This window comes from Labrus bergylta, chromosome 14 (genome assembly GCF_963930695.1).
Source record: "Labrus bergylta chromosome 14, fLabBer1.1, whole genome shotgun sequence".
Classification (NCBI taxonomy): Eukaryota; Metazoa; Chordata; class Actinopteri; order Labriformes; family Labridae; genus Labrus; species Labrus bergylta.
The window spans coordinates 12616214-12628559 of NC_089208.1; the positions used below are offsets into that span (position 1 = coordinate 12616214).

The 12346-nt window shown below is 40.1% G+C and overlaps 1 protein-coding gene across 1 annotated transcript; it reads left to right on the forward strand.

Annotated features, from left to right (window-relative positions):
- Nucleotides 1–1239: 1239 nt before the first annotated feature.
- Nucleotides 1240–11218, forward strand: vdac1 (voltage-dependent anion channel 1). The gene is made up of 9 exons (XM_020635600.3): nt 1240–1365; nt 3567–3636; nt 6048–6097; nt 6418–6570; nt 6766–6818; nt 7811–8038; nt 8777–8927; nt 9436–9493; nt 10118–11218. Exons 2-9 carry the CDS (start codon nt 3570–3572, stop codon nt 10207–10209), a joined length of 852 nt encoding a protein of 283 aa, XP_020491256.1. The 5' UTR covers nt 1240–1365; nt 3567–3569; the 3' UTR covers nt 10210–11218.
- The last annotated feature ends 1128 nt before the right edge of the window (nt 11219–12346 follow it).

The following is a 12346-nucleotide window of genomic DNA, read 5'->3' on the forward strand; positions in this document are numbered from 1 at the left end:
CTTAACGCTTTTCAGCGATGCTGTTGGGAGTTGCGTGCAACCCTGGGTACACTACGCATGCGTCAAGGTAATACACAACTTATACAGAGAAGAGTGCTGCAAAATGAGATGTTTCACCTCGTGCTATTTCCGTTTTCGGGTGGATGAACTTGTAACGATGATGAAGCTGAGGGGGTAAATTATCCTATCTATTTTCAATAAATATTTATTAATTTCGTTCTTGAATCTATGTTTTACTATATTCTTTTGTGTGTAGGTTTCTTTTTTGTATTTTTATTTATTTTAATGTAACATGGCTATAGGCCTAGGCTATATCAAAACTCGCCAAATGTTTCAAAGGTACGTTTTTACTTTTTTTTCTCTAATCAAATCTCAGTGGTAACGTTAAATACTGAAGGGTGGAAACTGTTCATACTTCAGTAGCACCATGTCAAAATTTGGTGTAATAATTAAATTCCCTCCATTCAATACTTTACTTCAGTTAGTGTACGGAAGTCTTTTAGGTCTCATATTCAAAAGTATCCAAAATAAAGTGTAGGAGCTATTTATTTGTTGATAGAATTTAGTTTGTTAGGCCTATTTAGTTTATTTATGTTATGTACATGTATAATATAATAAAGAGTAAGGTCTACAACAGGGATGGGCAACTTTGGTCACAGCAAGGGCCAAATTGTAGGATACAAAAACGATTACAGTCAATTTTGACTCCAATTTAACTCAACATATGCCAGTGATCAAATATTATTATGGACATACTTCTGGTTTTCATGATTTCATGGTAGATTTAGTCATGTTTTCTTCCGATTAATTGATGTGTAAAAATCGATTTGAGGGTCACGTTGAGGGTTGATGGGGGCCGCATGTTGCCCACCCCTGGTCTAGACTTTATCTTTTTTTTTTTTAAAGATTCTTGAGATAAAATATGTTATGAATTGGCACTATATGGGCTGAAGATTGATTGATGCTTGATTGATGTGTTAGTAGTGTTCTCTGACTAAAAGTCTCATCCTAACAGTGAAACATATCACTTTAGTGTGGAAAATAAGCAATTACAAGCATTCAAAAGTATCTATAGAAATTGTCAACCTCGTCACTGACAGTCTTTTTTTTTTTTTTACTAACTAATGCTGTGTTGTACAAAAATACCTCAACTTAGAACACGTTCGTTTAATGTGCAAACCAACAGGGAGTGAATGATCTTGCTCTCTGATAAAAGTGTTGTATCTTTGACGTTGACGACGGAAGCCTGCTGCTGCTTTGCGTGACTCGTTGGTTAGCGTACGTGACGCCGCGCCACCTCCCTCTTCTCTCCTCCCTTTGTGCGGTTGACAAGCCCCTTCTCGGTCAGGACTGGAACACAGAGAGGTACGTTATGTATCCATCACTAAAATGCGACTATACTTAGATTTTCTGTACTGCACTTCTTTTGTCTTTATCACTATTAGTCGACTGACTCTGACATCCGGGTCCCGCTGCTGTTTGTCTCATCAGGTCATTTTTAACCTGAGTAAGGATGTCGCTCGACGTCCTGCAGAGATGCTAGGCCTACTGCTAGCTAATGTCTTGCGGTCATTTGACAGGGCATGGGCTAGTGGTCAGCAGCTAGTCAGCTAGATAGCAAAGAAGCTTACCTAGCTAATGGCTTTGCCCTCTGGACATCATGCGACCTCCTGCTTGACTTTCTGTCCTCACAGGAGGACGCTGTCCGCATCCCACCTTGATGATGCTAATCTGTTAGCAGGCGAGGGAATGGAGATGATGCCTTCACTGCCCTCATAAGCCTATGAGTCAAGTAGCCACTGCTCTAGTCTCTGTAGGAAGACCTTTTAAATTTATTTTAGAGAAATTGTAGGTCTTAAAATAACTTGATCATAAATAAAGATGTGCACAAGGTTGGTAAATATCCAAAAACTGAGCTTCAAAGTCAATAAGTAGATTTTTTTAAATCATGGTTCGAGTTTGGTGCATTCTCTCTTCGGATAATAATTTGTTTTATAACCATGCAAAGATATATTTCTTTAGCTTAAAAATATTAAGCTCCAAAAGTCGCCTCTTTCTCAATAATGTTATAATATGTCGAATGTGTTACAAGCCCTAAGTCCTCTTCTTGCCATGTGTGAAAGCCATAAAGCTACTCAGGCGCAGTGGGGTGGTTTTTGGCAGCCTGTGCATGTATGTGTGTGTGCATGTGTGTGTGTGAGCACAGGGTGAATGGCTTAGTGGACATACGATTTGTGTATGTCTTCACAGGCTCTGTAGAAAGATGTGTGACATTTGACATTTACTGCCCTATGAATACAGATCAGTTCTTCCACATTGACTGGTCCTGAGGGATCTGTAGAGAAGTGTAGACACATGCCATGAACATGTTCTCATGATTTGTGTTGGAGCTGATGTTAACCCCATTTTTGGGTGCTGAAAATTAAGGAAAAGGGGCCTGATGCAGAAAACAAAAACAAATGGGGCCCCAATATGCAAAGGGGTACACTTCAGTAGACGTGTCACGATAAGTCATAAATATAGGTGGAGTGAAAAGGTGGGGTTGTTGAAAAAAGGTGGGGTTGCCAACAGACCTGGTTGAACAGGCTTAAAGGCAGAAATGAGACATGGATTTTGAACTACTATTACACTAGTGTAAAATATGCTTGGATTTTAGTTTTATATTACTGGTAGCAAAAGCCTTGTTCCCTCCTGTTGTATGCCCAAAAATTGCAACTCACCTGTTCACATTCCTGGTCTTTCTACTGTCAATATACAGGTTTATGTTATCGATATGATTGTGCAACAGCTGTTACTTCACAACTATTGTGCTTTTGAGAAAATGGAATCTGTGTTTACATATCCTAATGAGGAACTAGATATGTCTTGCACAACAGGCTGCTCATGGATAGAAAGGACAAAGAAGTTCACTCAAACACATAGAGGGTTAGCAAACATCTGCTTTGTGCTTCAGTCTGTGGCCATCATTGTTTTTGTCTGAACTTAGCTTCTTCTCCCACTCTGCAACATCCCATTTGAGTTAAGAAAGTTACTATGTGGGGAAAATAAGATCTTAGTTTTTTCAGAACTGAACAATTGTTTGAAATTAAATAAGCCTTTAAAAAAAAAAAAAAAAAAAAAATCAAGAATGAAAAACTATTGACAAAGCTTAAAGTTCAAAATCCCAAACTGAAGGTCAAAGCCTAATGCAAAAAATGTGACAAGCTGACATGTTTTCACAAAAGTGTATGCGTTAGCATCGCAGTGTACCTTTGTGTTGCTCATGTAAGATAGTAACTTCATGAGATTTCTACCTTTCCTCACCATCAGTGTCACTGACCTCCAGTGTCTGCTGCCTCCCTCTCTCAGCACCTCCGAGTTCTCACCTAACACATCACATCTGATCTGTCAGTGTGCTCTCCTGATGCAGTGTGCTCACTGTGCCTTCAATGTTGTGTGTGGCTGGCACATCTGTGAAACAGAAGAGACACTCGGGATGTTACTTAGCAGAGAGAGTGTCTTTTTTTTTTTTTTGTCTCCTGTCTTGTTCTTAGTCACAGCCTTGAACCTCATCTTTCTCTGTGCAGATAATGGCTGTACCTCCGACCTACGTTGACCTTGGAAAGTCTGCCAAGGATGTTTTTACCAAGGGATACGGTAAGCAAGAAGCAGCCATTCACACTCACTCATTAGATCAACATATGCAGCCCCATACTACAGTAAACGTTTAAAGTGATTACATTTGGCCGTGATGCGTTGTTTAAAAACTCAGTCACAATGTGTTCAATGCAATTTGGAGCAGTGTAAGTTTTAACCTTTAAGCACCTTTAACAATAGCTGTTCAAGGCAGGACCGTGACACCCCTGTTACCTCTCACTATTAAATACCCTAAAATCCGGCATATAAGTCTCACTGGTTCATAAGACAGTCTGATCTTGGATGTCTACCAGACAGAAAAGAAGGTTTGATCTGTAGTCCCGGTAACGATTTCTATTGTGAAGTCTACAACGTGCACTTTCTGTGCAGCTGTGTCTGTGTAGCTCTTTCAGAACCATTTGTTTTCGCTTTGTGGAGTTTGCACTCCTCCTTGCTACAGTACGGTAGTTGAGTACTCAGCCTACAGGAACAGTTGTGATGTACAGAGTAGACTCTCTTCCCTGAAGTCCTGCTGCCCACCTTCACTGTTGACCTGTGCTGGGAAACAAAGCGTCACTTTGTTTCCCAGCACGGCTTACAATACACAATGAATGGGGGCAAATTTTCAATTGCGTCATTTCGCGTCTACTGTGTAGTGTATTGTGTAGTGTATTGGTCGCGCCGGTATATAGTGTGTAGCAAACTTTGTATATAAAAAAATAAAAAATAGGTCACAAAAGTGCGTCTCATACATCGGACGTATCGGTAAATGTCACAGACGCACAAAGTTCAGGTAGTAACAGAAGTGTAACAGAAGTGTAACAGCGCTGTGTGTGGTCATCTGAATGTGCTCCTGCTATTTGATTGGTATGATTGCTTCCTTAACTTAAAACTAGTTTTATTAAGTCACCTCTCTTTATATGATCATTTATTTTCACATTTTTGTAAAATGAGTATGAGATTGTTTTTCACCTTAAACTCAAGAAGTGTAGAGTGACAAACCTTCCTATGTTGTGCTCGGAAGTTATAAAAAGAGAGCTCTTACAAAACGTCAAGCTTCAGTCTACAGTGATTCTACAAACCCAGCCTCTGTATCCAATGCAGTGTTTGCTACAATGTCGGAGAAAAGAAAATCATAAACCAAACTTATTTGTTTTCATAGATTACCACTAGCAGCCTTCTTGTTAAGAGCCCTTTTTTTTTTTTTTTTTTTTACAAACCCACAACAGCACCGTAACAAAGCTCCACCATCACTTTGCCTTCATTCTTCTACAACAACGCATCCAAACGACATGATATTGGTGTCTCAGTGTGGAATTTCACATTTTGTTAACAGCGTTGTGGAATCTCAAGAGGCAGGATGAGTGAAAAGCAGCGGGAGCTTCACATACACACACACTATCAGACATGCAGATACAGCGTTAACTGTCACAGTCTTCTCCTGATACGTCTCTGTAACGACCTCTGATGCTGGTCGAGGGGCTGAACGACTTTGCCACGCCATTATTGACTCGCGTGAGATGAGGTGTAACACGAGTGTAAATATCCTGGCATTAACTGGCAATGTATAAACAGCTAAGGAGAACTACAGAATCTGCAGTTTTAGTAGGTGTCATTGGGGTGTGTTTTGTGTGTACTATACACACAGCTGTGCTCTAAAGGTTACGGCGTGATGTCTTCTTTTTATCAAGGAAATTGCTGCAGCAGAGCAATTCACATTTCCATTAAGGATAAATCCTCACTAGTCTGACAGTGGCTTGAATTGAGTAAAAGCTATGTCACATATTGAACATAACCTGCAGGGAAAAGCGTCAAAGCTGAGATTTGTCCCAAAGCTGAGGACCTATTGATAGAGAAGGAAGTGCTGCTTCAGATAAAGATATGCATTGATTGGTTGATGAGTATAAGGTTTACTGAAGGGGTAGGTTTGACAATAGAGTAGTGCTAAGCTAAGCTAAGAAGCACATGAATATTACCATCTGTAGCTCCTTATGTGAAGTTTGGTTGGGTGAATCAATTAATAACTATAATGGTTTAAAAATCTGAATCTGCAAAACAAACCTTGTGTCTATGTTTCATATCTGTCTGCTCTAATGAACCTGCAACCAATCAATGCACAGGTTCAGTCAGTGGGATAGGGATCATTTTAATTGTACTCTGGAGGCTAATTGTTCACCAATATTAATCCATTTATTGATTTACTGTGTTCTGGAGTATCTAAATTGATTTTTTTTTTTAAGGTGTATGGATATAATTATGGGGAAAGAGTAGACTAATGTATGGTAGTATAACAGCTTTGGTGTTTAAATAGTCTACTTTTTTTTTAGAGCTATCCAATACTTGTGTTCTAAGAATGACTTAATGTTTCATGGGGGTTATTATTAGATGTAAAGTTACATCTTCACATGATTTTGATCCTTTTTATGTTTCAGGCTTTGGGCTCATCAAGCTGGACTTGAAAACAAAGTCTGAGAATGGACTGGTAAGTCTTTGTCAGTCATAATCAGTTTATCATAGCTGCTCCAGGACACTTTCACTTCTATCTCTTAACTCATATATATAATTGTTTTAGATTTACTCAAATAAGACCTTGTGTCCAAATAATCACGTTTGATGTGCGTTTCCTTTAGAAGTACACAAAAATGTAGTTATTACATTTTTGGCTTTCTTTTAATAAATAAATCTCAGAAATCTGTCCAAATGTTCTATCAATGTCTCATAAAAATGATATACTTTATGTGTCTATGTTGATTGGAAGATGATTGCTAGTGAACCTGTTGTTCCCCAAACTGTTCTCTTCAGGAGTTCACCAGCACAGGCTCTGCCAACACTGAGACCAGCAAAGTCGCAGGTTCCCTGGAGACCAAATACAAGTGGGCAGAGCACGGACTGACCTTCACAGAGAAGTGGAACACAGACAACACCCTGGGAACAGAGATCACCCTTGAAGACCAGGTATTAGACATTGCTCGGCTGACAAGAAATCCTAAAAAGTGATATAAATATGTTTGAGGTTGCTGTTGGCAGGAAAAATATATTGTTTTCTCTGAATTCACTCAAGTACTGGGTCAATTATTCCTTGTGACTTTGTAGTTTCATATGTACATGATTGTTGATTTTGTTTGCAATATCTTCTTAACTATTCCACAGTTGGCTAAGGGGCTGAAGCTGACGTTTGATTCCTCCTTCTCACCAAACACTGGGTAAGAGCAGCTAAATGAGAAGTTGGTCTGGTAGCTGGAGAGATGCCAGGGCACTTCCTGAGAACTGCCGAGGTGTCACTGAGTAATTCACCGAAGCCCCAACAGCTCTGGAAGTGTGTAGCAGCCTCAATCTGACATCTCTCCACTAATGCATGTCCACACGTCCTGTTTGTGCATGTGTGTGTATTTCAGGCCTCTGTGTGGGAGGAGCATGTCTCTCAATGGCAGAGTGTACTCCAGAATTTCTCTCAGGGATTATTTAAGTATATAAAAGGAATGGTTAGATATATCCTAAATACCCTTTTGATCTACAGCTGATAGGTATAAACATTTAATTATAATAAGGGACCTTATCCATCTTCATCGGGCAAAATCAGCCTTTTCTTCGAAAGCATTTTTCTTGAAACTGTCCAATAGTCTCATTTGACTGCAGCTATCAATTTGGACAGAACAATTGATCATTGAATTAAACAAGCGGACGTGTAAGCTACTTATTTAGCTGAAATACAGGTAGGTAACATAGGTCTGATTAAATTAACACATCAGTGAACTAGAGGAGATGCTCAACTGCCAACTAGCTTATGTTGGCTAGCCAGGTTTGCTGACCCGCTCCGCTAAGGTCACCAACGAAGTCACCGAGGCACCCTGCTCTTAAACGTGGATAGAAGGCACGATGCACGGAGCACTTACATTTGGCTGGACTCAGATTTCATGGATAAATCCTAGCTGAATTAAAAGTGAAGGATACTATGAACATTATTGTGTTACTTGGATCTGTAAACCTCTAATCTGTGCCAAACATCATCAGTGTTCAAAAACAAGACCCCCCTCCCCCAATTCCTGCTGTGACAATATACTTTTTGTTGAAATCCTGATTAAAAAGTGCACTTTTTCCACTTTATTTATTGTTTTCACAACAGTGGGATGTTTTAGCTCTTGGGGAACCTGACATTTGATTAACAACATACTGTCTCCTCCCAAAATTTTGACAGCAAGAAGAGTGGAAAGATCAAGACGGGCTACAAGTGTGACCACATCAACCTCGGCTGCGACGTGAACTACGACATCAATGGTACAGCCATTCATGGAGCAGCAGTGGTTGGCTACGAGGGCTGGTTGGCCGGCTACCAGATGACTTTTGAGGCTGGCAGGAACAGGGTCACCCAGAGCAACTTCGCTGTTGGATACAAGACCGACGAGTTCCAGCTCCATACAAATGTGTAAGACTACAAGAAGCAGATTGTTACTGTCATTCATACAGTGCTCACAGTTTTGTAAATCTAATGATGTTTAAGGTAGATTGCAGAGTAAATGTAAACTACCAAGGTACTAATGGTAGCCTGAAGCTTTAGTCCAAACATCATCAACCATAACCCAAAGACTGTTAAGGTTCCGATGATGTTATGAAATATGTTACAGAGTAAATGTTCGATCTTTAAGTAAGTCCAGACGTGTGACCTTAATCAAACCAGTCTTCAAACGGTTTCCTTGTCCTCGTCTGGCTGAATAACTTGTTGCCCATTTGGCTGTCTGCCCGGCTCCCAGGTGCCTGGCAGTTATTTTTACAGCCAGGTGATTGGATTTACTATATTACAAGTGAGGTGAAGGGAGTTGTTGCCAGACGTAAAGACCTCCAGTGAAAGGCAGAGTGTGGTGGTGTCAGGCAGGGAGAGAATGTGAGGGAGCAAAGAACTGGTCACAGTGTCTCATCTTTTTTTTTTGTTTCCTGCTGTACCTCTCACTGAGTCTGTCAGTTTGAATTACAGCAGAAGTGCTTGTGTGAGGTCAGACAAAGTTTAATGAAGGCTTTGCATCAGTGGCATGCAACGTCCTGAGTATGAGTCGGACTTGTTTACTAAACACAAGATCATTTCACATATAATGTAGGAGAATACATATTTGAATATAGTTACGATTACAGTGTATTTATATTCCAATCTGTTTTGTTTTTTTCTCAGAAATGATGGAACTGAGTTTGGTGGCTCCATCTACCAGAAGGTGAATGACCAGCTGGAGACAGCCGTTAACCTCGCCTGGACCGCTGGAAACAGCAACACCCGCTTTGGCATCGCTGCAAAGTATCAGATCGACCCTGACGCATCCTTCTCTGTGAGTAGTGTTCAACTTGCAGAAATAGGAGTGGTAACAGTAGTAGTATAGTCAGGTGTTTTCTAATGGCAGTGTGACTTCTTTGATACCCCTCAGGGATTGTTGTAACCTACTCATCCCATCATCCAGAGGTCAGGGAAAGCAGTTGTTTGATACCATGCTGCAGGCAGTTTATTATCATTAATGACTCTACATTCTGTTTAATGAAAGAAAAAACACTGCTGCATCAAAAGTAGCTAGCACTTTTCAAATCTAAGTCACAATCTTCCCAACACGACCTGTCATGCTGATCAACTTAAAAAAAAAAAAAAATGGATGCAAGTCCATGAAAACGAGTAAGTGCAGTGTCCACCCGGGTAAAATGGTGAATAGGAGTGTGTCTGCTGCAGAAGGACCAGGCTCACAGTAGTCCTTTAATCCCAGTTGAAGAGGAGCCACTATAAGTGAATGGTTGTTTTGCCTACTGGCCATTTTGTCTCTGTTTGAACTTCATGTGTTTCCCAAACAGGCCAAGGTGAACAACTCCAGCCTTGTGGGCCTGGGCTACACTCAGACTCTTAAGCCAGGTGAGTGCACTTGTTTTATAAAAGAAGTATCAAGTGCTTTAATGAACCAAAAGACTGACCATGTTTACAGAGACAACAATATTTATTTAATCGAACACTGTGAACCAGATAATGTTATAACAATTGATAAAATCTGAATGTAGGCCTGATCTGAGCAGAGTGATTGAGATGTGTGCGTGGAATATTTAGTTTTATAATTGAGGTGTATTTTACACCTGTACAGAGGACATGTTTATTGTGATGGGCTGTCTTGCAGTTTTTGAAGTATTTGATCGAAAAGAATGCATCGCACTACTTAAAGATGCATTCCTCTGCTGACTTTAGTTCGATTAGAGCTAAACCCTAAACAGAACAGTAATATAGTGCAATATGACTTTGATTTCAAGGACAAACAGCAGAAGACAAATTAAAGAACTATATACTTTAATGTTGAATAGTGGTAGAAAACAGACATGATGGAGGTGGGAAACTTTCCGTATATCAGTGTGGCTCAGTAAACTATGTGTTGTAAAATAAATATTCCATACATTTGTTCGTGGGACTGGCACAAAATATCTAAATGTTGGCGCTTGTAAAAATGGTTTAGTCTGCGCATGTCTTCACTAGATGTCTCTGTTTCTGCAGGCATCAAGCTTACCCTCTCTGCTCTCCTCGATGGCAAGAACATCAACGCTGGTGGCCACAAGCTTGGTCTCGGCTTGGAATTCCAGGCATAGGAGGATGAGGCTTCTTTTCCTCCCAACACACATGCACCCCCCCCCCCCCTTTCCAAAAATAAATAAATCCTTTACTGATTAGCTAGCCCTCACAAAACCCTTGTTCCCCCTAGAAATGCTACAGCTGGATAAAGAAGACAGCTTAAAGGTCAAATTGTTCTTTCAATGATCTACCACTTTTAAAGGACCACTTAAAGGGAACATTATTTTGTCATAATACAGAGCCAATGCTCAGAACAAAACCACAATGGAACGTTTTATCATGAATTATGTAGCTCACATGGGAAAGGTAGCTTTTTGAGGACATAGATGTTGGCCTCACTCTTTGTTGTTTCACTACATTCCTACATGATGCTTTAATTTCTTAGCGTTCCAACCCAGAGAAAAGGGAAAAAGAAACTAGCTCAAAATGCGTACAGGACTCAACACATCCAGCATACAGTTGAGTAGTTATACAACTAGATGGTGCTGTTACATTGCATCATTAAGCACTCCTGGCTCTAAAGCAGTAGTGGTGACAACTGTTACTTCCACACCTCTTCACTTGAGAGCTCTACTGTCTGTCTTAATATTATCTTATTCAACAGAGAGGGTTAGTTGTCCCTGGTGTAAGCTGCTGTCAGTTGCCCTAAAAGACAGTTAACCCCAGTGTATACTTTGTGTGTTTTTGTCTCACTTGTTCTTTGTCTGTGCATTTGGTGTAAAACATGTCTTTTGTTACATAAAGCAAAAAGAACATTATTTTATTGACAGTCTTACATAGTTTATTCCACATGTGAAGTCTTATGAAAGTGAGGATCTGTTGATTAGAGCCAATAAAAGAAAAATGTATCATGCACACAGTGAAACCCAGTGGAGGAGAGTTACAGGACTTCTTTAAAGAAGGACGCTGAATATAATGAATATAATGGAGAGGTGGTAGTCTTCCACAACTGGTTATGGGAATCGTACTTAGTGTTACTGACAGTATTGCCATTCCCTGAATTAAATAAAGAACATCTTGAACCAGTTTCTAATTGTATTGCTCTTTATTTTGTTATAACAACTTCCTGGAGGCTGAGGTCACCTCTGTACATGACTTGCTTTTTCCAATGAGTGTTCAGAAATCATAGACTTAACATAACATACAAACAGCCAACCTTGACAATTTAGCTTAGCAAATAGATGAAAAAACAAGCTTATGGGTGTGACAAGTTTGCATATGCTTAATGGGCTTACAATCTGTAGCTGTGATTAACGTCATAGCTGAAATACTTTTCATTTTTAACCTTTTCATTAAACAAGGCATTGAAAGTGTAAACTAATATCTGAAGTAGTTAAAGGTTCACTCGTGGATATCTTTTTTTCTGTGCTATTTCTATGTTGGGGTTAACTTATTTGTTAATAACAGTGAGTCTTTTACAGGAAGGACTCTCACCAGTCTATATGACTCTCACCAGTCTATAAGTCTCTCACCGGTCTATTTGACTCTCACCAGTCTATAAGTCTCTCACCGGTCTATTTGACTCTCACCGGTCTATATGACTCTCACCGGTCTATAAGTCTCTCACCGGTCTATTTGACTCTCACCGGTCTATATGACTCTCACCGGTCTATAAGTCTCTCACCAGTCTATTTGACTCTCACCAGTCTATAAGTCTCTCACCAGTCTATAAGTCTCTCACCGGTCTATTTGACTCTCACCGGTCTATAAGTCTCTCACCGGTCTATAAGTCTCTCACCGGTCTATTTGACTCTCACCGGTCTATATGACTCTCACCGGTCTATAAGTCTCTCACCGGTCTATTTGACTCTCACCAGTCTATATGATTCTCACCAGTCTATGACTCTCACCAATCTATATGATTCTCACCGGTCTATATGACTCTCACCGGTCTATATGACTCTCACCGGTCTATAAGTCTCTCACCGGTCTATTTGACTCTCACCGGTCTATATGACTCTCACCGGTCTATAAGTCTCTCACCGGTCTATTTGACTCTCACCAGTCTATATGATTCTGACCAGTCTATAAGTCTCTCACCGGTCTATTTGACTCTCACCGGTCTATATGACTCTCACCGGTCTATAAGTCTCTCACCGGTCTATTTGACTCTCACCAGTCTATATGACTCTCACCAGTCTATATGACTCTCAC

Bases quoted from the DNA above. Each gene is read 5' to 3' on its own strand.
- vdac1 (XM_020635600.3), top strand. From the start codon at position 3,570: ATGGCTGTACCTCCGACCTACGTTGACCTTGGAAAGTCTGCCAAGGAT. The intron at 6,098-6,417 runs GTAAGTCTTTGT...TGTTCTCTTCAG, and splicing joins CAAAGTCTGAGAATGGACTG to GAGTTCACCAGCACAGGCTC. The intron at 8,039-8,776 runs GTAAGACTACAA...TTTTTTTCTCAG, and splicing joins TTCCAGCTCCATACAAATGT to AAATGATGGAACTGAGTTTG.